Source organism: Geotrypetes seraphini, chromosome 5 (assembly GCF_902459505.1).
Source record: "Geotrypetes seraphini chromosome 5, aGeoSer1.1, whole genome shotgun sequence".
In the NCBI taxonomy this organism is placed as follows: Eukaryota; Metazoa; Chordata; class Amphibia; order Gymnophiona; family Dermophiidae; genus Geotrypetes; species Geotrypetes seraphini.
Genome location: NC_047088.1, coordinates 81,525,668 through 81,552,280, shown reverse-complemented (window position 1 = coordinate 81,552,280; position 26,613 = coordinate 81,525,668). Strand labels below are relative to the sequence as shown.

General features: G+C 42.0%; 2 protein-coding genes across 6 annotated transcripts in view; both read right to left on the bottom strand.

The window, feature by feature from the left end:
- The window catches only part of LOC117360749 (zinc finger protein 2 homolog), a 73,115-nt gene extending 46,761 nt beyond the window's left edge, over positions 1-26,354 (bottom strand). For 3 of the 5 annotated variants that reach the window (XM_033945048.1, XM_033945044.1, XM_033945047.1), the window contains exons 1-5: positions 26,333-26,354; positions 21,528-21,646; positions 20,726-20,840; positions 12,571-12,663; positions 3,682-3,777 (exon numbers count right to left, since the gene is read on the bottom strand). In XM_033945048.1, the coding sequence (XP_033800939.1) occupies positions 3,682-3,684 (3 nt within the window). In that variant the 5' untranslated portion in view covers positions 3,685-3,777; positions 12,571-12,663; positions 20,726-20,840; positions 21,528-21,646; positions 26,333-26,354. Of the gene's footprint in view, positions 1-3,681; positions 3,778-12,570; positions 12,664-12,882; positions 12,988-20,725; positions 20,841-21,527; positions 21,647-26,332 lie in introns of those variants that run through there. The other 2 variants (XM_033945045.1, XM_033945046.1) reach the window with 2 other exon arrangements.
- On the bottom strand, positions 19,457-21,625 carry DCTPP1 (dCTP pyrophosphatase 1). Its single transcript, XM_033944005.1, has 3 exons — positions 21,528-21,625; positions 20,726-20,836; positions 19,457-19,685 (listed from the first exon to the last, which is right to left on the bottom strand). Exons 1-3 carry the CDS (start codon positions 21,623-21,625, stop codon positions 19,457-19,459), a joined length of 438 nt encoding a protein of 145 aa, XP_033799896.1.
- Positions 26,355-26,613: the final 259 nt, after the last annotated feature.

Sequence of the window (26,613 nt, the reverse complement as noted above, 5' to 3'; positions counted from 1 at the left end):
ATTCAAGACAAAGTTAGACAAATTCCTGCTGAACCAGAACATACGCAGGTAGGGCTGGTCTCAGTTAGGGCACTGGTCTTTGACCTATGGGCCGCCGACAGAGCGGCCTCTGGGCACGATGGACCCAGAAGCGGCAATTCTTATAACTGGAACATCAAGATATGAGCATATTACCCCATATCTTCGACAATTGCATTGGTTGCCAGTTGTGTTTCAAATTCATTACAAAGCAATTAGGTTATGTCATCAATTTTTATATGATACTATGCCTGAAATTTTTAAGAATATGATCTCTTGTTATCAACCACAAAGATCCCTGTGTTGTGAAAGTGCCACATTGCTTAAAACAAAGGCTAATGCTAAATATTTGGAAACAAATGTCATGACTTTCACATGTGCAGGAGTCAAGCTATGGAATGGCCTTGTTGGCCAGATTTTAAAATGTGGAGAGAGGAATTCATTTAGGAAAATGTTAAAGACTCAACTATTTGTAGATGCATTTCTTTGAGCGACTGATTTTATGTAAGACTGAATTTGTCTGTTTTTTATTTTTATTTTGTATAGACTCATAATATTTTATGTATGTAACTCCTTGTAAACCGTTTTGGAAAACAAAGGTATAGAAATTTTAAAAATAAATAAATAATGTACTGTATATGCTCCTGACTGCACAGGATTACCCGTGTTATTTGTTTTTCAATAAGGTTCTCTACATTTATGTACCATAACATCTCAGACCACTGAGGAAGGAGTGTTTTCCGAAACACAGACCATGTCGGGTCCTGTGCTTTCACATGAGAAACCATTATTTGGATTGCTACATTGTATTTTTTCCAATAAAGATTTTAAACCTTATACATCACATCTGCAGTTTTTTTCATCTTCTGGCTTTTTACTGCAGATTTGTTGGATTGTTCTTTTGTGAGAAATAGGGTCAAAGAGAATGAGTGAGATAGAGTTACCAGATTTCTTCTTAAAAAAAAAAAAGGCAAGTGGCCCCACCCCATTTCACCCCAGCCCTGCCCCATTCAACCCTACCCTACCCTGTTCTGCCTCCAGCCCCGCCCCCTCTTATCCTTTCCTGAGCTTGGGGCTGCGTCTGGAAAGCCTCTGAGCATGTGTAGATGCGATGCAATGATGTCACACATATCATGTCACAAACGAGCATGCTTGGAGGCCCTCCAGATGCAGTGCCGAGCTCAGGAAACCTGGACAAACTACCAGGGTTTGATAATCCGTCCAAGCACTAGAACAGTCCTCTAAAAAGAAGAGATGTCTGAGTTTTTCGGGACATCTGGTAACCCTAGAGTGAGAGAGCTTGCAAATCTTTTTTTTTTTTTTAATATCAATAAAATATCAATATCAAGAAATCAAAGACCATTTAGAGTCACAATCAGGATCAACAGTCAATAAACAATAGACACAATCAAAATACAAGGTCCATCCCTCACACCAAACCCACCAATTAATCCCCAACAAATGTCAAGTCGGCTTGTATCACAGAAACCCCCCCACCCCCCGAACAATACTGCCAACATGTTTCACCCGAAGGGGTTTTATCAAGGCTCATATCCCTTTCTCAAGCTTACCACTGCTATAACCGACCACTGAACTGTTAATTCAATTTTTTTTTTTTTTTTTAATTAACAGTTCAGTGGTCAATTATAGCGGCGGTAAGCTTGAGAAAGGGATATGAGTCTTAATAAAACCCATTCGGGTGAAACATGTTGGCAGTAAATATCCCTGAAAGCATGACCACAATTTTAAGCTAAGTATTTCAACTATTTATACACTAAGGTCCGGATTCTGTATAGGACGCCGATCCTGGGCGTCCTATACAGAATTGGGCCTACACCCGCCCAAAGTTAACCCGATTCTGTAACTGACGTCCATGTTGCAGATGCTGGTTACAAAATCAGGTTTAACATGCCCAACCCCCCTCACTGGACCCCCCCAACGGCCCCTCTGAAGATCGCCGGCAAGAGGGTGCCTAACTCCTCCTGCCGGACCCCCAATGCCCCCCCTAAGATCGCCGGCAGGAAGGTATTCAACCCTTCCTGCCGGCAGAATCCACCCCCACATCGCCAGCAGGAAGGTGCTCAGCCCTTCCTGCCGACAGAACCCGCCCCCCGACGATCGCAGCTGGAGGGTACCCAACCCCTCCTGCCAAACCCCCCAATGGCCCACCCGACAATCACAGCAGGAGGGTACCCAACTCCTCCTGCCAGCCCCCCCAACGGCCCTCCCAACAATCGCGGCAGGAGGGTACCCAACCCCTCCTGCTGGTCCCCCCAATGCCACCCCCCTAAGATCGCCAGCAGGATGGTGCCCAACCCCTCCTGCCGGACCCCCCTAACAAACCCCCCCACCCCGGAACCCCCCTTGGTCTTACTTTCAAGTTGGACCGGATGGCTCCTCGCACATCCGGCCATCAGGCCCGCCTCCGTCCAAATGAGGTGGGCCCGCCCCTCCCCTGCTCAACCCACAGAATCCTAGGGCCTGATTGGCCCAAGCGCCTAAGGCCCCCATCGCCAACCTCGCCCTGTCCTCACAGACTCTATCCTCATTTGCACAAGCCTCAAACACTAAGGGCTCCTTTTACAAAGGTGTGCTAGCGATTTTAGCGCACGCTAAAATGCCGCACGCGCTAGCTGCTACCGCCTCCTTTTAAGCAGGCGATAGTTTTTCGGCTAGCGCACACTATAGCACATGCTAATTGTGTGCGTGCGCTAAAAACACTAGCGCACCTTCGTAAAAGGAGCCCTAATGAATTTATATTTAAATCTTTTTATTGAAGTGTGAAAAAGGACAATATTGTGTACAACTGTTGATAAAATCACAAATAGAGCAGGTAGGGGAAGCCCCAAAGCCACTGATGGCTTTGGGAAGTCCTGCGGCTGAATTGGATCAGGGCAAGGAGAGCAGCCCGACAGGAGAAAGGAGCTGTGCCTAGCATTTGAGATCTTCTGAGCAAGTGCCAGGCACAGTTCCTCCCCCTTTTACCAGCGATTCTCTGCACGAATAGCATGCATATAATTTGCATATTATTATGCTGAGCATCGCCAGTAAAAAAAAAAAATTTCGCTCCCACCACATTATTTTTTACCATACTGTTGGAGCTTTGTGCATCTGGGCCTCAGTTTCTTGTCTCAGCCTTCTCTCTCCTACCCCTTCTGTTCTTCCTCACATTCTCTCTCATTTTCTACCTCTTGTCTTCCTTTTCTACGTGCTTCCCAGGAAGTTTTCTTATTCCCTTGTCTGACTCTCAACAGCATCTCATCCCTTTTCTTTCTGCCCCTGTGTCTCACCTCTCATAAGTATTTGTGGCTAATTTTCAGGGGAAGGGGTAAAGGGTAGTTAAGTTATATTGGGGGGGAGAGGAAATAAGAACCATGTTAGCATTAGCCCCTGCCATATTTTGGTGGCCCTTTCCATACCCACCCCAAACTACACCTTTGCCTATCCTCCTTTCTCTGTAAATCAGTTGGACATCTTACCCCTTCAGGCACCCCACCTGCTGCTCTCTTCAACTCACTTTTAGTCCTGTATCTCCTCTCATCCTCAGTTCTACCCTTACCAACATTTCTCTCCTCAGTTCTCCACCACCCCCAACAACTTCCTGTATAAATTGCCAAGCACCTATCCTGAGAATGTTGATAAGGTAGATGTGAATACACTTACCATCTTTGTAATGGTCTACTGCCTTTATTCTTTGCACCTATGCCAACTTTTGAAAGCAGATACTGCAGACAGAGGTATGAGGTATCCACCCATGCACTGTCAGAAAAATAGAAAAGGACAAAAAGAAAGAAAGACTTTCACAAAATGCTGAAAACGGTGGCATATATCTGTGTGTATTTTATTGCAATGCTACAGGTAACTAATAGCATGCAAATCACTATCAGGAGTAAAAATTTGTGTAGCATATGCATGAATGAACTGTGCACTGAAGCTCAGCACAGTTTTAGGTTTCAACAATTTTATTAAGGATTGCACAACAGTACAATAAAGAAAGATAATTATACAAAGCATAGCATCCATTTTTATATCCATGAGTTTCCAAGTTTATTAGTAATTTGATATACCGACCATCGACATGTATCTAATATAAAATATTAGAATAAAAAAAATAAAAGAAGAGCGGGGTAGAGACAGAGTTGTGGCAAATACACTGACATAAATGATACAAAAGGAGTTTGGGGTGGGGAAGATTAAACTATCCTGAACATCCCAAGAGTCCAAGCCCACATTTCTCCCCATGAACTCTCAGATCCCCACAGTCTCTGGGAGGTAGCAAAAAACGAAGTAGTTTGTGTGCTTCTGAAATAGTAATACCCTCACCCTGAAAAAATTAGTAAATCACCTCCCGAGCCCCAAGCATAAACTGGGAGTGTGTGGTGCAGTGGTCAGAACTACAGCCTTAGCACCCTGAGATTGTGGGTTCAAATCCCTTGTTACTCCTTGTGACTCTGGGCAAGTCACTTAATCCCCTCATTGCCCCAGGTACACTAGCTAGAATTTGAGCCCACCGGGACAGATAGAAAAATATGATAAAGTACCTGAATGTAAACCACTTAGGATATAAATGGTATATATATAACTAAATAATAAATACTCTGATCTAGAGATCTAATGTAGTGCTTAAGTTGGCAGTAAGCAAATCTATCCCCCCATCCCAGTGACAGCAGACAGGGCTATCAAGGTATGTGCAGGGTCCCAAAAATCCTCCAAAATAGTATACCCACAATTAGTCCATCTACAGCAGTGGTCTCAAACTTGCGGCCCGCCAGGTACTATTTTGATCACAAAAGTAAAATAAAACAGTTTCTTGACCATATGTCTTTAGCTATAAATTACAATATTATTATTAAGACTTAGCCATAAGGAAAGATTTATAAACCGTAAAGAGTTTTACCTCATGCAAAATTGTCATTTCTTTAATAAGACATAAACTTTTTTTTCCGAGGCCTTCCAAGTACCTACAAATCCAAAATGTGGCCCTGCAAAGGGTTTGAGTTGGAGACCACTGATCTACAGAATACCTTGTTGTCCCAACCCAGTGGGAACTCCTTATTCCCCAAAATAGGAAGCTGGTCTGAACCGTAGAATTCATGCCCCAAACTTCAACAGTGCTCACCAACCCAATCTCAACGGACTCAGAATCAAACTCATCCAGTTCACTCCACCACAGATGACTTCCGACCCCTGTGCTGCTGACCAAATCTGGAGCACATTTATACCATTAGAAAATTATGACACAGCTAAACTACTAAAGAAAATCTCCTCCTGCAGCAGCACCCTTTACAAATGCCCAGCTGGTTATTTGCTAATGCCCCGAATCACATCATTGCTTGGATCACTCACTTTCTGAACAATTTGCTACACCACAGCCAACTTCTGCCCCAAATGGGTCAAATTGTGCTCACCCCTATTCCCAAGACACCAAAAGCAGATCTAACAAATCCTACAAATTACAGGCTTATAGCTGGCATCCCAATACTCACCAACATTTTAGAAACACATGTAAGTAACCTATATCGAAAACTACTCCTGCCTTCATCATACACAGTTCGGATTTCGCCCACAACACAGCACGGAACTGCTTTTGCTAATCTTAACTACCAAAGTAAAGCAAGCACTAAGCAAAGGATATCAAACCATCCTCCTCTAATTCGATATTTCAGCAGCATTTGACTCTGTCAACCACCAAATGCACCTAAACATACTCAATAAAATAGGCATAGTGGGCACAGTATACAACTGGCTCAAAGATTTCCTAGAGAATAGAAACTACCTTGTCCAGAAAGACAAGGAATTCTTGCAAAGCTGGCAAGCATTCTGTGGTGTTCCCCAAGGATTCCTCCTCTCTCCCATACTCTACAACCTTTTCAAAAATTCCCTAGGCAATATTACTTTAAATAACAATGAGAGCCTCCTATCATATACAGACGACATACTTCTTCTCATCCCCATTAAATGCAACTCCAATGACATCCCTCAGAGGGCCATGCACAAAAAGCTCAAACTGAACACAGCAAAAACAAAAGTACTATGGTTTCACAGTTCCCTATAAACATTCCCTACAACCATTTACCCTGCCCTCTGGAACCAAACTAGATATCAACAAAACCTCCAAAATACTCAGGGTCATACTAGACTCTACCCTCTCCTGTGAACCCCAGATCTCCAACTTATGAAAGAAAACCTATAGTATGAGACAGCTCCAACAGGTCAGACCCTTCTTCCATAGTCACCACTTTTCAATACTGACACAAATGCTAGTACTGTCTCAACTGGACTACTGTAACTCACTTTATGCAGGCATAAACACCACCCTCATCCAAAACTACAACTGATTCAAAACACAGCAATGCAGCTAATCTCTAAGCTGAAAAAATTTGACTCCATATCGCCCTATTTCAAAAGGCTTCACTGGCTACCAATCACTGCATGCATTAAATTCAAAGTGTCATGCATAATCTTGCATGCAAGCTTAGCTAAACCTCTCATAAACCTTTTCATCAATTCTTTGTCCAATTTAACCAGAAATATCAAGAAACTTCTTCTGATCCTCCCATCCCCTAAGGAATAAAGTACAGGTGTACATTCAACTCATTCATCACCTACATCGGGCAAAAACCTATAACAGCCTCCCGATAACCATCAAAACTGAACCCTGCTATCTCGGATTTCGAAAGAAACTAAAGGCTCTTCTTTTCGAGACGATATACTCTATTGACAATCAATAGCTTGTTCAAACTCAAAGATTTCTTCCTCACTCCAATGTAAACCGTACTTCAAATATCTCCTCTCTGCTTCCTCGTAGAGGTCTCTTCACCCCTCCCTCTCTTCCTGCCTTTATCTGGCTACCAGCACTGATATTTAGAGGCTGGACAGCTGGCAAATGGTGAAAGATAGACCTACTTTTTAGACGGGTCTACCTGACCACTAGATTTAGCTGGCCAGTGGCTGAATATTGGCAGTGACCAGCTATGTAGCATGATATAGCCAGTTACCAGTCCAATCCAATGAGCCAGATATTCAGCGAGAGATAGCTGGCTATCTGCCACTGAATATCGGCAGATATCCAGTAAAGAATCTTTAGGGTGGTCCAAGGTAGTATGCAAAAAACAAAAAATCAACCTTGTCAAATCTTGTGGGGCAGAAAGGTGGAGGTATTGCCCTATATGTTTGGGAAGGAATAGAATCTGTGAGAGAGACTATGATGGAAGAGAAAGACGGATAAAAATTCCCAGACACAATGGTGCTGACACAAAAATTGGCCTTTACTACCGACCGCCAGGACAGAGGGAGGAGACAGACTCGGAAATGATAGAAGAAATTAAACACGAATGTAAGACAGGTAATGTCGTAATCTTTGGGGATTTCAATTTCCCGGGGATAGACTGGGACCTGGGAACCTCTAACTGTGGCAAAGAGGCAAAGTTCCTGGAAGTGCTAGGGGACTGCTTCCTGGAACAATTGGTGGGAGAGTCGACATGAGGAAACGTCACCTTGGACTTGGTCCTAAATGGCATTACGGGGCCGGCAAAGGAAGTAGAAGTCACGGTCCCGCTGGGGACGAGCGATCACAACATGATCAACTTCAAACTCAATGTCGGGAAGGGGAAAGGTACTAAAACCTCAACCATGACTTTAAACTTTAAAAGGGGAAGATACGATAGCATGAGAGCCATGGTGAAACAACGAATCATGAAAAAGATGGGCAAAGTCAAAATGGTAGAACAGGCATGGTCCCTTCTGAAAAATACTATCACGGAAGCACAAAGCCTCTACATTCCGCGGATGTCCAAAGCAAAGTAAACCAAAGGCAAAAGAGAGCCGGCGTGCCTTACTAAAGAGGTGAAGGAAGCCATAAAAGAAAAGAAGGACTCCTTTAAAACATGGAAAACCCACAAAAACAACCAAAACTTGGAACAAACACAAAGATGATCAGAAGAAATGTCACAGGGAAGTGAAGGATGCCAAAAAGGACTATAAGGAGAAAATAGCGCAGGAGGCCAAAAACTTCAAGCCCTTCTTTAGGTACGTGAAAGGGAGAAAACCCGCAAAAGAGGTGGTGGGACCGCTGGACGACCAGGGAAGGAAAGGGTACATCAAGGAAGGCAAACAAATTGCAGACAGACTAAATTCCTTCTTTGCGTCTTTCTTCACGAAGGAGGACGCTGCAACAATTCCAGAAGAAGTGAAAGTGTTCAAAGGAGTAACAGAAGACAGCCTCACCACAGTAGAAGTGGACTTAGACCAGATTTACCACCAGATCGACAAACTCAAAAGTGACAAATCTCCTGGACCAGATGGAATTCATCTGAGAGTCTTGAAAGAGTTAAAAGTGGAAATCGGAGAACTATTGCAAAAACTTGCTAACCTGTCAATCAAAACAGGACAGATACCGGACGACTGGAAGATAGCGAACGTCACGCCGATATTTAAAAAAGGATCGAGAGGAGTGCCAGGCAACTATAGACGTGAGTTTCATGTCAGTCCCTGGGAAGATGGTTGAGGCGCTGATCAAGGATAGCATAATCCGGCACTTAGACACACACGACTTGATGAGAGCCAGTCAACATGGATTCAGGAAAGGGAAGTCATGTTTGACGAACCTACTTCAATTTTTTGAGACAGTGAACAGACAAATTGATAATGGAGAACCGGTGGATATTATATACTTGGATTTTCAGAAAGCGTTCGACCAGGTTCCACATGTAAGACTTCTCAGGAAACTACAAGGCCATGGAATAGAAGGAGATATACTAAGATGGATAGGCAAATGGCTGGAGAACAGAAGGCAGAGAGTGGGAATAAATGGGAAGTTCTCAGACTGGGAGAATGTGACTAGCGGTATGCCCCAGGGCTCGATACTTGGGCCCATCTTATTTAATATTTTCAATAAAGACCTAGAGGATGGAACATCCAGTGAGATCATCAAGTTTGCAGATGACACAAAGCTATGCCGAGCAATCAAATCACAGAAGGACAGCGAGGAACTCCAGAGCGACTTGAGTCGATTGGAGAAATAGGCAGATAAATGGCAGATGAAGTTTAATGTGGAAAAATGCAAAGTGATGCACTTAGGCAGAAAGAATAAGGAACACAAGTATAGTATGTCAGGTGCAACTCTGGGAAAAACTGAACAGGAAAAGGACCTGGGTGTACTAATTAATAGGACTCTGAAGCCGTTGGTGCAATGCGCGGCGGCAACAAAAAACGCAAATAGAATGCTAGGCATAATGAAGAAGGGAATCACGAGTAGATCGGAGAAAGTAATAATGCCGCTTTATAGAGCAATGGTCAGACCATACTTGGAATACTATGTCCAACATTAGTCTCCATACCTAAAGAAGGATATAAATCTGCTGGAGAGGGTGCAGAGACAAGCAACAAAGCTAATAAAAGGTATGGAGAACTTGGAATACGAGGAATGACTTAAGAAACTGGGATTGTTCTCTCTTGAGAAGAGGAGACTGCGAGGGGATATGATCGAGACTTTCAAAATACTGAAAGGAATTGACAAAATAGAGCAGGAAAAAAAATTATTTACAATGTCCAATGTGACACGGACAAGAGGACATGGACTGAAGCTAGGGGGGGACAAGTTTAGGACAAATATCAGGAAGTTCTGCATCACACAACGAGTGGTGGACACCGGGAATGCTCTCCCAGAAGAGGTAATTGCGGAATCCACCGTTCTAGGATTTAAGGGTAAGCTAGATGTACATCTCCTTATGAGTGGCATAAATTGATACGGGTAAGGGTAAATTAGATGCACATCTCCTTTGAGAAGCTTAGAGTGATATGGGGACCAAAACTATGCCAGGGTACACCTGGCGGGGCCTCCGCGTGTGCGGGTCGCCAGACTTGATGGACCTAGGGTCTGATCCGGACATGGCAATTCTTATATTCTTATGTTCTCTTCCTTCCAGCGTCTGCCCTCTCTGTCTCTTCAATCCAGCATCTGCCCCTTCCATCCACTGTCTGTCCTCTCCCCCTTCTATATGGTATCTGTCTTCTTTCTATGCCCCTCTCCCCTTTCCATCCAGCTTGCACCCCCTTTCTCCTTTTTACATGATTCATTCCAGCTTCACTGCTCTCTTCATTTTTATCTCTCCTACAATAGATCTACCATCATTGTCCCTCTCTGCTTATTTTTCTGCTCACCCCTTCCCATCATCAATCTCTCTACTTTCTCATGCCTGTCTCTCCCCTTCCCCTCCTCTAATCTACCTGCCAGCTGTTTCCTTCCTTTTTGCCTTCTCCCTTCCCTCCTCCACCTGTCCAGCAGTAACTCTCTTCCCTTCCTCCCCTCCCAGCAGTATCTCTCCTTCTCCTTCCCTCCAGGTCCAGTAGCAGCTGTCCCTTTTTTTCCCTTGTCCAGAAGCTTCCCAGACTCCTTTCCCTCCTCCCCTCCCAGCAGCATCTCTCCTTCTCACTCTCCAGTAGCAGCTATACCTTTTTTCCCTTACCCAGCAGCTTCCCAGACTCCAATAGTGGCTTTCTCCCCTCCCAGCAGCTCTCCTTACTTGCCAGCGCAGTGATTCAGGAAGACAGCCTCGGGTCCTTTGTTGGGTCATGCCGCCTCTGAAGAAAGAGGAAGTTGCATCATCAGAGACGGCCGCGACTCAGCAAAAGCCCCAAGGCTGCCTTCCTGAATCGCTGTGCTGGTAAGTAAGGACAGCTGCAGAGAAGGGAGAAAGCCACTGTCGGAGGCTCCCCATGATCTCTCCTGCCTAGCGCAGACCAGCTGAAAATATCTCGATCTTGCCGGCCCTGCGCAGACTGGCAGGAAATTGAAGTTAATCAATCTCGCCGGCCCTGCATGAACCGGCAGAAATTTCCTGCGGACCGGCGGTTGAAGAACAGTGGTCTAGAAGACCTAGGACTAGGGACTGGACCATGAGCTGGAATTGTTTTCTGTCGAAGAATTTTCAAACTTGCCTTAGGTTTCTCATGATCGCGATTGATTTCTGTATTGTTTTGTTGATTTGTGGCTGCATGGTACAGCATCTGTCTATCATCAGAGAAGTTTTAGAGTGGGTTGAAAGGGGTATGTGATTGAGTTTATTACTAAGTTTGTTATGGTTGGTGTTTTATTTTTTTCGAGAAGTATGAATTTTGTTTTGTCTGGGTTCAGTTTTAGTTTGTGATCTTTCATCCATGTTGCCATTGTTTCTAGTGTTCTGTGTAGTGTGTCTCTCATGGAGGGGGTTGGTTGATCAAAAGGAAGGAGAATGGTAATATCATCTGCATAGCTATAGGAGGTTATGCCTAATTTGTCTAGGCAGGTACCGAGGGATGCAATGTAAAGATTGAAGAGTGTTGGGGATAATGGTAATCCTTGGGGTTGAACCATGGTTCTGATTTTTCTTTGTTTGTCTTTACTCTGTATGTCTTAGATTGTAGGAAACCTTGAAACCATGTGTGTACCTTACCTGTGATTCCTATTGTATCTAGTATTTGTAGCAGGATGTCATGGTCCACCAAGTCAAATGCTGCGGTGATAAGACAGAAGGTTGATTTCTGTCCAAGCACCTAGGAGCACTTGCATTTTTTGATGACAGAATTGCACCAGAAACAAAGCTACATATGGTGCAAAACTTACAGCATCCACCAGTGCCAGACATTTCATGACATCTCATAGGTATAAATTAAATAGAACCCATGACCTTTGAAAGTCTTGTAACACAGAGAATACAGTCATTTTTTTAATCTCTTGATTGAAGGAGGATCAACAAAAGCAAAAATATTCCTGAAGAAACATCCCACACAATGGACCAACGATCCAGTTTTCAAGGAACTTTTTAATTGGGCATCCAAACTAACTGTTAATGATGCAGTAGAACAAGGGATAAACCTCATTGAAAAATACGATACTTTGACAAAAGATGAAGAACAGAAGCAATTTGTTCTTCGGCTAGTGGTCAGCCACCAAAAAATGTTTGCTTCTGCATCAAAGGTGGCTCTTATGTCATAGACCGTTGATTATTTACAATATACTGTTAAGCTTAGTGGTGTTTTAAAAACAACAACGACCCCTAAACTTTGTTTAAAATAAAATTTTGTGTTTTTCATTTTTATAGGAATAGAAAGGAATAAAATTAGCCTTGTGGACAAACAAAATGTGTTAATTATTTTGGAGCACCCTAGTGAGTTATTCCCAGCCAGCTAGGTATCAATAAATACGAGTATCGGGAGGTAGGTATCTGGGTTTTCAGAGATGTTCTAGGAAGCATTAGAGGTTGTGGGGTGCATGGAACATAACTTTTCACAAAGCTATAATGGACTGCCATACAAGAACATAACCTTATGTTTTGCCTTGAAATTAATAAAAATATCCAAACACAGTTCCACCTATTTTGAAGTAAAAATATACAAACTGCGTGTATCTGAAAACGGAGAGGGTAGAAGCCTCTCACTTTGCTGGTTTTCATTGCATTTATTACAATTTATATTCTGCCTTTATCCAAGTTTTCAGTTTTAAACTCTATGTTCAACATACGCTTCACTTTCAGACCATCTTTAGCAAGTACATTAGACAGGGAAGAGGATTACCTGATCAGGCATTGTACTTTGTTTTGAGTGAAGTGACTGAAGTTCTGGTAAAATTCACTGTAGACAGACCCTCGTTTCCTCCTATGCAGAGGCCTGCATGGCAAAAAGAAAGGCTTCAGAAGGTTGTTCACAATGACTCACTGCTATTTGGAAATTAAACACCAGAGTCCCTAATGCCCCAATCCTTAGAGTGAAGGGCTCCTGCACAATTCAAATATTCTAATGTCTGGCATATCCATAGCTTTCTTGGCTCCGTAAATTAAAAGCAAGCTTATACAACTCCCCAGAGTAATAGTAATAGAACAGGATCACCTTATTTTTTTTTCCCCCTTGCCAAAAAAGTAACCTCAGCGCCTACTGTTTAAAACAAACAGCAAATATTGACAAAGAGCAGAACCCAATCTGCTCCTAGACATGCGCAGCAAGGATAGGCTTAAAGAGCCACCCACTGTGCCACACAGCATGCTGGGATTAGTCTGACATTCCAATTAAGCTGATTCAACTAACCCAGACGACCTGAGCTACTTTTTATTAAATAGGTTTTCTGCTTCATACTGCTCTGTAAATAGCTGCCCTTCATTCCTACTAGTCCACCAGCACTGCTGATTTCATGGTGCACTACTGTACATTTACAAGGGGGTGCTGAAAAGTTCTCAGCCCAACTAAGAAAAGAATAATGTTGATATGGTTCAATCAATACTCTGAAACAATGTCAAAACTCAGAATTTTGTTTCTGCAAAAATTGGCACTTAACGAAATAACACTATTCAGCTAGAGCAGGGGTCCCCAAAGTCGAATCCAGTCAGGTTTTCAGGATTTCCCCAATGAATATGCATGAGATCTATGTGCATGCACTGCTTTCGATGCATATTCATTGGGGAAATCCTGAAAACCCAACTGGATTCGACCCTCAAGGAGGGACTTTGGGGACCCCTGCACTAGAGTGACAAAATAATGTTCAGAATTTAGAACGTTGGATGGTTGAGCTGAGAACTTTTTAGCACCCCCCTCGTATTGAGAGGTTACTTGAATTGTATGACATATTCCACCAGAGTCGCTATACTCACATCACATCATCACCCCACTCCTCAAGTCACTTCATTGGCTTCCTATCCATTTCTACATACAGTTTGAAACTCCTCGTTCACTTACAAGAACATTCAATCTGCAGCTCCTCAGTACAAGGGGCCGCTGAAAAGTTTTCAGCCCAACCAAAAAGAGAATGATGTGGAGCCATAAAACTTAAGTTTTTCTACACTTTTCTTGACACTTTTCGTTTCTTATCATTGATTTTGTACTCGGTGCTGTCACGTGATTGACCTGCGATCAGCGGTCGCTTTTAAGGTGGCCGCTAACAACAGCGCCAGTTACAGAATCCGGGCCTGTATGCCTGTGAAAAATAATAATAGACTTTTAATTGAGCTTTGAATCTTAGAAAAGAACTTTCAGCGCGAAGATATAGGGGAAGAGAGTTCCAGAGAGTGGGGCCATAATTGAGAAAGAGGAATTTCTGTGAACATCTAGAAATAGTTGCCTGAAGGAAGAGTCAGTAAGTACTGACATGAAGACCAAAGAGTTCTCAGCAGGGAATATTGAACTAAGAAACTAAATAGAAAAGATGAAAGACCAGTGAATAAAATTTGAAAGGAGAGAATATTGTATTTAAATGGGATCCGATAAGAAACAGAAGAATATGCTCTGCCTTTAAAAGAGGTGTAATATGGTCAAATTTAGAGCAACGGTAGAGTAGTTGAACTGCAGTATTTTGAACTAATTGTAATCAGTGAAGCCGATAGTTTGGAAGATCAGTGAGAATGGAATTGCAATAGACAAACTTTGAAAGAACTAGAGAATGTATAAAAGTCCAAATAGAGTTAAGCTAAAGGAGTGAACAAATAGAGCAAATCTGATGAAGAGCTAACTCTTAACTCCCAAGCCTGAGAAACTCCCTAACCCCCTAATTGTCCTGTTTGTGTGTTTGATTAGATTATAAACTCTACTGTTTTCATGTACAGTGCTATGTATATCTAGCAGCGCTATAGACAAGAAAAGTAGTAGTAGCAAAATTAGGCAGTATTATACTGATCAACATTCCTAACAAATTTCCTATATGATTTTACCATCTAGCTATAGAACAATGCCAGTATATGTTTGTTAACTAACCCCCTTTTTTACAAAACTGCGATAGCAGTTTCTAGTGCGGGGAGCCGCGATGAATGGCCTACACTGCTCCCGACATCATAGGAACTCAATGAGCTATGGGAGCTGTGCAGGCCATTCAGCGCGGCTCCCCGTGCTAGAAACTGCTATTTCAGTTTCATAAAAGGAGGCCTTAGTTGGCAGAAATCTTTGTATTCAATCAAGTCATCACCTATTTGGTGAGACAATAATTGCAGCTTTTTTAAAATGGGGACACAAATTCAGATATTGTGAGTGTGTAGCACACGCACATCTGTGTTCATTTAAAAAAAAAAAAGAGCAGAATCTTGAGACAAAGGGTAGGTTGGACACAGGTCTAAAGTTGCCGGGTACGTTAGGGTCGAGTGTGGGGTTTTTCAAGATTGGGCTGATGACTGCTGATTTCCAGTTTGCGGGTACTATGCCTGTTTGTAGAGAGGTGTTGATGAGATGAAGGATGATGTTTACAAAGACATCTTTTGACAGCCACTAGGAGATGTGATGGACAGGGTGTCTAGGAAGGAGCCAGAAGGGCGCATAGTGTCTTGTATTTTGGTGATGTCATCGTAGGATACAGTCTTGAAGTGAGTTAGGTTCCCAGTTGTAGTTTTTTATTATGATGTCTGAGTCAAGGGGGATGATGTCTGTAGCATGGCGGAGTTGAGGTGAGACCGTATTTTGTCTATTTTGTCAGCAAAGTAGTCAGAGTGTTTCACTGTCGAGTTCGATGTTAAGGCATCGGTTGTCTCCTTGTGATGTATCTTTTTTGTTAGATCAAAAAGGTTTGTTGATCTATTGGGGGGCTTTAATAGTTGTTGGAAGTAGTATATCTTTTTGCCTCTAGGGTGGCTTTTTTATATTCTTCATGCAGTTCCTTCCATTTGGACTTGTCACTGTTAAGCTTGGATTTGGTACCATTTCCTTTTCGCTTTTCTTAGTTCTCTTTTCTTGGTTCTTAAGTTGTTGGTAAACCAGGGGGAGGAGTATTTTCAGGGCTAGTATTTAATTTCTTTGATTGGCGCTAGCCCTTCGTATAGGGTTTTTACCTAAGTGTGCCAGTCCTTAGCAGCCTCATCAACAGATTCAGAATTGGGTTTTAATGTTCCCGTGAGGTTGGAAAGGCCTGTGGAGGGATCCTCTAAATTGATAGCGTCGTTGTTGTATATCTTCTTATGTTGGGTTTGCTTCCTGGTTGATGGTTGATTTGTTGTGTACATTTGGTTGAATATGATCAAATGGTGATCAGACCAAGGTACTGGTCTGGTGGTACAGTCAGGAGTTCCTGTGGTGAGCAAAGTATCTTTTCAAATAAAGATTAGGTCTAGGATGTGCCCTGCTGAGTGGGTCAATGAAGAGACCATTTGCTGGAGACCTAGGTCTGAGAGTGAGTTGATGAAGTCTGCTGGGGATCCAGTCTCATTTGGGTAGCTTGCAAAGTTAAAGTCTCTAAGTATGATGATCCGGTTGTATGTGATGACCAGATTGCTAAGGATGAGTAGTAGGTCATCTAGGATGGCCATTGGAGAGTGCAGTGCTCTGTATATCAAGGCGAAGGTTAGATCTCTTTTATGACCCACCAAGATAAAGCACTCTTGTGCATCTAATGTGATAGCTTCTATCAGTCTTGGGTTGAGGATAGACTTAAATGATAGCAGCTACACCTCCACTTCTAGTGCTCTGTCGTTGTCTTTAAGCCTGGTTTCGGTATTAGGAAGATGTCCCAGTTATTGTCTGCGAGGAGATCATTTAGTATAATGTCTTTGTTGTTTACAGAACTTGCATTTGCTAGTGCAATTTTGAGGTTTTTGGGTATTGGGGAGGGGGTGGTGGTGAGGATAGGCCCAGGTCATCATATCTAACCTGGCTTGTGATGACTGGGATGGAGGAATACATGTTGGCTAGGAGAGCAATTTATATGAAATTGGAGAGCATAGACTGTGGCATTGGTATTATCAAAGTAGTGAAGTTATAAGGATTGTGGTGGTTTGGGTTACAGAGCCTTTGTCTGTATCTTTGTTGTAATATTCTTAAGGCTATCCTAGCTATATGTTTTAGTATGACTCGTGATAACTGTATACTATAGATGGTCCCCTTTTAACCTACATATATATTTATTATTATTATTTTATTTTTTTTATCATGTTTATTAGAGAGTCAACAAGAGAAACAAGCAGAACACATGATAAAAATAGGCAAACAATGGCAATCAGAGGAAGAGAACAACAGGCATCACCAAGAAAACATAATACATCATGATACTGCAGGACTGCCCAAAAAGCAAAGACAGCCTGTCTCTCGCATCAGCTCCACAATTTTTTATTTTTACCCGTGGAACAACATGGCAAAGAAGACCTCAAAACAATCCCCCCAATTCACTCTTTCAGAGGAAACAATACAAGATATCCATCCAATAACATGAAATGTCAAGAATATTCTTAAGTCCCTGCAGGCCCTGTGTTATTATTTTAGAAGGTCTTTTCAGAATCTCTTTTACCTCCAGAAATGAACAAAGTACTCAAGGGTGAGGGGGTCCTTACAAGTGATACATACTGTACTGTGGTAATATAGCCTTTTTATAATACCTCTATTTGTTCAACTTAAAAGAATCAGCCTAACCCCCCCCACCTCCCCAAGCCCCCCTCCAATTGCATACTAGGAAACAAAGGAAGTAGAGAAAGATAGAGGAAGAAAAAGGAACGAAGAAAGAAAAAAAAACAAACCACGGCAAGCAAGGCAGATGAGACTACCCCGTACCTTTTAAAATTCTTCCTTCCCTCCCTCGACAGCTCCGTACTATTTCCGGGCAGCAGTCGCAAAGTCAGGGGCGCGGAGGTCAGGCACGAGCTTTCCGTGTTTCCTCCTGGCCACGTGCTGTTTTCTGAATGGCTGCAGGCAGTTCTTGCGAGTCCCACGAGAACTGCCACCAGCCATTCAGAAAGCGGCACGGGTCCAAGCGGGAGTGCAGAAAGCTTAGTCCTGACCTGTGTGCCTGCTGCCCTGAAATAGTATGGAGCAGTCGATAGAGGGAAGGAAGAATTTTAAAAGTTACGGGGTTTATAAAAAAAAAAAAAGGTACAGAAGGGGTATGATTAAAAAGGTACAGGACCACCAGGCTGCTTGAAAAATGGATGGCGGTGGTGTCGGCGGGTGGGGTGTTTGTTTTAAAAAAGTGGTCCTGTGGCAGCGGCGAGCAGACGGTGTTCAAAAAGGTGGTGCAGCTGCGCCTGGCGGTGGGGTTTGTGCAACTGTATTGGAGGGTAGGGGGTACAAATTTTGCATCTTCGCTCCATAAGACACACCAAGATTTCCACCTACTTTTGGGTGGAAAAAAGTGTGTCTTATGGAGCGAAAAATACGGTAGATAAATTACCAGTTATGCACATTGCATAGTACACTTAGGGGTGGCCATTTACACCTGCCATAGACCAGATATAATTGGTTGCAGCCAATGAAGGCCCACAGGCTGTTGTAGAGTCAGTGGTCAGTGTGCTCCACTGGGTTGCCTAAAATGAGGTGCCAACCTAGAGAATTGCTCGCTAAAGAATTAAAGTCCAGAGAGCTAGAGAGTTTATAGGAAAAAAGCATCTGAACTTTTATTTTAAAAATAAAAAAGAGCAGTAGAAAACTATTACATACAATAAGAACACAACTGCAATATGTAACAACTATCCAGGATGCTAGGACTAAACGATATAAGAAGTGAGATACAACAAATTTTAAATTGGAAGTAAACAATGGGGCTTATCCCCCCATCCCCATCCACAAATGTTACTTCTTTAAAGAGGAGTTAAAGACTGGCAGATGAGAGATTCAGAAAAAATATTAATAAAAAGGGGAGAGGTAGGCATAACCTCAACAAAATCTGCCTCCTCTAGGATTGTCTGATCATAGTTCCTCAAAGTAGTAAGGAAAGGGATACAGAAACAGATTCTATCATAAGACCTGCCTGCTAACAGGAAATTGAGAGTGCCCTACACACCAGCAAGACATCCAGCCCAACCTTCTGAAACAGCAGAAAATCATGCCAGACAGATTCATAGGTAAGACATCACATTTTCCAGTCTAACATCAAACTAGTTCGGAGATAACTGGTAAAGTTAAAAAAAAATATGGAAGGGTTAAATTAATGAACAGGGCAACTAAAAATGAAACAGAGGTGTATCAAACACAAGAATCCAGAAGCTGGATTCTCTTAAGGTACATGACAGCCCCCTTCCCCTTTCTTTCTACCTAAGAATAGCCCCATGATAGTGCATAATAACTTTTTTCCTATAAATACTAGAATCTAGATGTTGATCACTGTAGATAATTTTGGCGGGCTACCACGGTCTCTGTCAGCTCTCCTAAACTTCCATGTAAAATGTCCCAACACTTTTTTCTCTCCCTTCCTGAAAATAAAAGTTTACATTAGCCTTGGCCTCTGAATAATTTGTCAATTGGGTTTCTCATGAAGGGATGCTCACTTAAACTGGATTGCTCTCAATTACATATCCAATAAAACTTCGACCATGGGTTCTAACATGCATCACTAGTAACAAGAGCTCAAAATATTACATCAAGAAGTTGAATTTGTGTAGATCCACCCCTCATTCCTATGTGACATCACAACAGAGTTGCTTTAAAGTGTTCTAGCCACTGTAGATGGAGTAATGATAGCCTCTGCTGTAAAGTCAGGTAGGGGGTCTCTTGGACTAAAAGGATGTGTTTCTCAGTCCTGGTACTCTGTGTACTTCTTGGCTGACCCCTGCACTTTGCTGGCAGGGTACTTGCAGGCGTTGATGGCCATCTTGGCAAGGACAGCCTTTGGAAGGTCCACACAACATTTCTCAGCCAGCTCTACCAAATAGATGAGGACATCACTTAGTTCATGTGCAAGGGATTCGCGCTCCGATGCTGTCCAGCCTGGAAGCCCTGGGGCCACTTCTCCCTTCCACTGACTGCATGGGATCAAACAGTAAATTAAAAAAATTATTTACCTGCCATGTGTGTTATGTGTCAACCCCACCTCCTCCCCAACCCTGATTCTTTTAAGTTGAACAAATAGAGGTATTATAAAAAGGCTATATTACCACAGTACAGTATGTATCACTTGTAAGGACCCCCTCACCCTTGAGTACTTTGTTCATTTCTGGAGGTAAAAGAGATTCTGAAAAGACCTTCTAAAATAATAACACAGGGCCTGCAGGGACTTAAGACACTCAAAAGATACTTACTGGAGGAAATACAATAGAAACATTCAGATATTTGATAGGACTGGATTCATATAGGGAAGGAAAATGTTCCATAGAAAAGGAATTTCAAGAACAAGAGGCCATATTACATGTCGTTGTAGGGAGGAATGGACAAAGAAAACATGAAAAATAGTGAATCCCTGGAATGGCCTACCAGCAGTAAAGACAGTAAGGGCAAGTTGGAAGAAATAGGTAAAAGAAATGAAGGAGGAGGCTTGAATATTTACTCAGTCACATGAAACTTTTAGAAAGCCAAACAAAAATGCCTGCCAGTGGTACAATTGCATCAGGTTTCCAAGGAGATTGGGGTGTGCTGTTTAGCGCAGCCATGGTTAAAATAAATTTCAGTGACTTTGGAGAAGCTTCATATTTTAGACACATCCTTACAAATTTTTGGTGAAAAGACATGGAAGGATCCTTAGTGTGTATGATCATGAAAAATCAAAACAGGAAAGACATGGGTTGAAATAGTTTACTAATAAAGACCAAGACTGAAACATAATTTAGATATGCTTTGAACTGATAATGGAAGATAAGAGTAAGAACAGGGATGAGAGGTAAAGAGTAAAACTAGAGGGTACCACTGTTACAGAAAAAAACTGTATCCAAAGTATAGAGAACCAGAGAGGACAAATCTCTTCTGAACAGACTATATGAGCCAATTGGTCATTATTAATCATCATTTATTCTGTTACTCTTAGAGAGAGTCAGAGAACCAGGTTCTTAAAAAAGTGTTGGTTACTCACAAAAGCTCAGCCACTTCTCCAACTTCCCCAACCAGTGCTAGCAGCAAGTTGCGTGGCTGATGATACTGGTCCCAGTCCCTCTCTGCAGCGAACTTTGCTTGCAGCTGCCGACTAGCTCCAGTGAGAAAGAAGAAAAATAAATCAGAAAGAGGACAACCAGAGGAATTATGTAATGCATTCCCCATTTACACATAAATCTTTCACATGCTGTGATATCTCAAGAAATCAACCAAAGATGGACACATATATAATGTAGTCACATTTTGAAAAAGGATCTATATATAGTCCTGAAACTTTATAAAACAGTATTGTGTTAACACGCTTACTTTGATCCAATGTAAGGTTTTACACATCTCTATTTACTATCCCATCATTGGCAGTTAATGGAGAGTGGAGCAACTTATACCTTGAAACTTTGATAAGACAGAAAAGGGGGAAAGAGACCTACCCAATTGATCCTGCCCTCCTTTCTACTTACGATTCTTCAGAAACAAAAAAATTAACTTGGTACAGTATTCAAGCCAAAATCTCCTCAAGGGTCAGCATCATAGCCCAGACTAAAAGACGAATTCATAGCAGGATGCAACTGCATTCCTCTTTCCCTCCACCCTTAAGGGTTCTTAATACCCCTTTTCTTCCCAGTCAGCAAATACAGAGATAAAGATTAGCACTGAAGCACAGAAATAAAATGACTTGCCCCAAAGTTGCAGCCAGTGCCAGGATTGGGACTAGAACTTATTAGCTTTGAGAGATTTATAAACTTGCTACATTTGACCTTAAATGCTTTCCCCCTCTTCCTTACATGTCCTCAAGGGAGGGAGAAGCACTGAACTGAAAGCCTTCTGAAGCATCTTTTTCATTCTCCATTGTCCCATTGACACCAGCTTCCTTTAAGGCCATCATCTGGACTTCCTGATGCCCCTAAGTTGAGCAAAAGGATAAATCAGATCAGTGAAGACAGAAAGGCAAGGCAGGACAAAAATAGGGCCAATAAATGTATACAGTAACTGCCGAGAAGGTGAAATTTATTCAAACCTGTTAAATTTCCTTTCCTTGAATCTAGCTAGACTAGTTGAAACAAATGGGTAGTGTCCATCTTCTACCAACAGATGGAAGAAGAGGTAGAAGGCTGGTATAGTCTAGAACTCACCAAGGAGACCAACAAACTCAAAAACTTACACACTTACAGCATCTATGAAACAAACATGTTTTTTTCTATTACATAGATCTTTTTGAACCCCTGTTAGGTTGAATAAGTTAGATAGTTCCAAGTCTAAATGATGCTGACACTGTCATTTAGACATTGGGACACTGGATCATCTGTTGTTCTGTCCTTTGATACTTGGCTTTTGGAGGTCAATATAGGGTAAAATTAATAACATTTTGGAATCATCAATTCCTCTAACATATGAGGTAGTCATTTGTGGCACAATATTACATGTTAAGCCCCCTTTAGATCAATATAGAGGTCGTCTTTTCCTTATAATGACTGGTATAACCATCCAGATGATCACTCGAAATTGGAAGAACTGTGATCGTTTAAATTTTTCGTTCTAGTGGGCAAGTCTTTGCTCCAGTTATAGACTTGAAAAAAATGAATGCTGAGAATGTGGGGCATGGCAATTTACATAAGTTGATATGGGGCCCATTAGCATCTTATATTATCTCATTATAATTGATAATAATTGTGTGTTGATTGGAGTCAGTTTTTTTGTTTATTTTGATACATATCCAGGGAAGGGTGAGAGGTGATTTCTGAATTTTCACACTTGAATAGGAAAAATCATTACTTAGATTAGGGTAAGGTTCTTATGGTAATATGTTTTTGTGTTTTATTGAATAATTATTGGGAGGGTGGGGGAAAATGGTTGATTTTGAACATGCAAAAATTAAATGTGCTCTTATTGTATTATTATGCTTTTATGCAATGTAAACAGAATTAATTTTCCCATGAAATGTAATTTATTATGTTATGAAATTCCTATGTAACGTTATTTCTTATGAAATGTAATCAGAAATAATTTCCTATGTAACATATCCAGAAATAATCTCTGATATATTGTATCTATGTCTTTATCTATTCTATCTGCTTTATCTAATAATTATTTTTCTTGGGTTTTAGCTAGATTGTGAGCCTTCGGGATAGTTAGGGAATTTCTAAGTATCTTTTTTCATTTTTTTCTATTTTTATTGCATATTTATGGTATCTATACTGTAAACCGCTTTGAACCTCACGGTATAGCGGTATACAAGAAATAAAATTATTATTATTATTATACGTTGAATTTGTTGTATTGCACTGTTAAAGTATTAAAAATCAATAAAGATATATTTAAAAAAATCAAACTTACACACTTCACAGGTATCCTCTGAAGAACTTCTCATCACCGCTAGCTCAATGAAGTATCTGAGAGGACTACCAACATCTAGAAACTCCACCCCCCCCCCCCTCCAAGTACTTTAGATAGATTGTGAGCCTGTGGGATAAACAGGGAAAAATGCTTGAGGACCTGAATAAACTCATGTAAACCATTCTGAGTGCTCCTGGGTATAGAAAATTGAATAAATAAATAGATAAAAAGACCCTGCCAAAGGATGCTATATCCTGGGCTAGAAAATGAACCTTGGAGGCTTGGAATGTTTTATCAGGGAACAGTATCAACTAGGTTACTGCCTAGTATGATGCTTGTTGTAATATGTTATTTGATATTTTTTTTTGATTTGGTGTTCATATATGCTTTTATCAGAAGTTTATATATTTATATTGTTATTTTTTGATTTTGTATGTAAGAATCTTTGGAAGGAGAAATTAGGTCCTTACCTGCTAATTTTCATTCTTTTAGTCCCTCCAGACTGGCACAGAAACAGATGGGACATACCAAAGCTGCACCAATCAAGGGTGAGACCCCCGAAGGGCCGCCACTAAAACCCGCTCACCGAACACCACACCTCGACACGCCTGAACATCCATATGGTAGTGCCGCATAAAGGAATAGAGAGAAGACCAAATTGCAGCTTTACAGATCTCCACCGGAGGTACAAGAGAAGACTGCCCAAGAAGCTGCCTGACCCCGAGTAGAATGAGCTTTGAGAAATTCTGGAACAGGCTTCTTTTGAAGAAGGTATACCAAAGCAATAGCTCCTTAATCCATCACACAATGGTAACTTTGGAAGCACCATCCCCTTTACAAGGACCTGCTAAGACGATAAAAAAACAATTCGATTTCTGGAATTCCTGGGTTCTCTGAACATATGGGTGAAGGACCCTACGGACATCCAATTTGTGCAACTGTCTCTGCTCCAGAGCCCTCCTGACTACCGAAGACTGGGAGGACCAAGGACTGGTTGACATGAAAAGGCGAAACCACCTTCGGCAGAAAGGAGGGAACCTGCTGCAACATAACCGAGAGAACTCCAGGAAAGGCGGCTACAAGAGAAAGCCTGCAGTTCAGACACGCATCTCGCGGAAGTAATGGCCAGCAGGAAGACTGCCTTAAGGGTAAGGTCCTTCAATGTATAGGAACTGAGAGACTCAAACAGAAGATGAACGAGCACAGAGAAAATCAGATTGAGGTTCCAGGCAGGAACCGAAGGCCTAACAGGTGGTCGGAGCAATTTCACAGCTCTCGGGAATCTGATCACATTCGGAGAAGAGGCCAACCGCCAACCATGCAAGAGACAGTGAAAGGAAGACAGCAATCTACACCCTAAAAGAGGACCAGGTGAGGCCGCACTCCAGGCCATCCTGCAGAAACAACAAGATATGAGGCAAAGTAGCATGGAGGGGCTTAACCTGCTGCGAAGAGCATCTCTCCTCAAAGAGACATCAAACAAGAGGATGAAAGTCTCCAAGACCCTAATAGAGTGGAGATAATCTTATCTGAATATCCCTTCTTCCTCAGGCGAGTCCTTTCAAGAACCAAGCCGTAAGACAAAAGGGACCCGGATCGAACATTTGAATGGGACCCTAAGACAGAAGATCGGGTGACAGGGGCAGTGGGAGAGAATCTGCCACGAGTAGACGAAGCAGATCTGCGTACCACGAGCGCCTGGGTCAAGTCTTAGCCACCAGGATCACGGGCAATCTGAAGATGAACTCTGCGCCCTCCGCTCCCTCACTCCCCCTGCCGAGCTATGCGTGTGCAAAGCAGACCCCAGTATGTCGACACCCAAAGCCGGATCTCCCTCGAGGCAGCTGGAATATTTTGTGCACCTGCCAGCCGCATCCACCGATCGGTGCCCACAAAAAGGGCACTTTTTCTGCTTTTTTAAGCACTCATAATGAAAGTGCCAAAAACCCACGCACAACAACACTGTGTAAAAACGGTGGCCTCAGGACTCTTTGTAAAATTTATTTTTAATATAACGCTCCTTTATTTCTTGTGTCTTTTATTTTCTCTTTTTATTTCTTCTCACAGCCAACCAGCTGTATTAAGAAAAAGCAGACCCCACAGGTGCTCTAAACTGTAGTCAGGGCAAGGCATACCTGAGGGTCCTCAGATTCAGAAAAACCTGGGGAGGTGGTGGAAAAGGGGGGAGGGACTCGACCCTTCCAAGTGTGACACCCCAAGAGGGTCCCCCAAGCTCAGTTTGGACAGACAAAGGGACAAGAAAGATTCACTAACCAGATCCAACAGGCCTTAACAAACCTCAGCACAGACTGCACAAACGGACCACTCCACCTACTGGAGACTGAGAAAAGACTGATTGTAAGAGGGGCTGCACAGCACACTTGTACTGATGCCAAAAGTCAGAGTCTCAGTCTCCACCTCCTGGCACATGAGCGTAAACCTATCCATTTCTATGCAGATCTAGAGGGACAATAAAGATACAATGTATATTATTTATTTTATTAAAGACTTCTGAAGAAGGTACTGTGTATTGTACCAAAACGCTTGCTGCGTTAGGTCTTGAATCTTACCCACAGTAAAAATCTGGCTTGGAACATACCTCAATATACCCACTTGTTTATTTTCTGATAACTGGGAGAGCCATTTTAACAGACTTCTCAACAAGTCTGATATGTTTAAGTGCCCCAGGTACATTCACATGTACTCATAGTTAAATATCCTCTTTTCTTTCTTTTCTTTTTTTTGGGTGGGAGGGGGTGATTTTTATGGTTTTTGAAAATTTGGTCTATGCTGTATTATTGTTCTTGTGGTTTTCGATTATGCTTTTGACCAATAAACAGTTTTGTACATAAACATTTGTACATGTGGCTTCCTGAGATTATTCATGTGCAAGAACAGTTTATGCACATTACAAACACAAATCAATATCATACAAAATGTTAATTGCTGTCAGCCTTATTTTCCAAAAAGGTGATAAAAATTACTTTTAATGCACCTTAATGGCGCATGCATGTGATATATCATCTCATCTGCCCCGTATAAAAAGAACTAGCACCCCGAGGTTGTGAGTTCAATTCCCACTCCAGCTCCTTGTGATTCTGGGCAAGTCACTTAACACTTCATTGCCCCATGTACAAAGTAAGTACTTATCTAAAATATGCAAGCCATTTCGATTGTAACCACACAGAAAAAGCCTATATCAAGTCCTTTACCCTTTACATCCATTTGACAAAAAAAATACATGTAGCTGGTTTACCTCTGACTGAGCGTCCTTGCTCATCTTAGTAGCTAAAGGGAGGAAACAAGGAAAATATAATAAAAATGCTAAAACCAACAAAGAGAACCTCAGTAACTCAGTTCTCCTCCATTCTCAGCCACATGTCCTCCCTTATTTATTTCCGACTTCCCAGTCTCTCACCGACCTAAGCAATAAGCATCATGTAATTATACATAGCCTTCGCAAGCACTACAAAATGAAGTGTGTCTTCCGCCCTCCCATCACAGGAAGCTGTGATCACAGGATGGGGGTGGGGAAAA

Excerpts from the sequence above, each read along its gene's own strand:
- DCTPP1 (XM_033944005.1), bottom strand. The coding sequence starts at position 21,625 with ATGGCCTTAAAGGAAGCTGGTGTCAATGGGACAATGGAGAATGAAAAA. Across the intron at positions 20,837-21,527 it reads TCTCCCTCCCTTGAGGACAT|TCGGCAGCTGCAAGCAAAGT; the intron begins GTAAGGAAGAGG and ends CACTGGAGCTAG. Across the intron at positions 19,686-20,725 it reads GGAGAAGTGGCTGAGCTTTT|TCAGTGGAAGGGAGAAGTGG; the intron begins GTGAGTAACCAA and ends GATCCCATGCAG.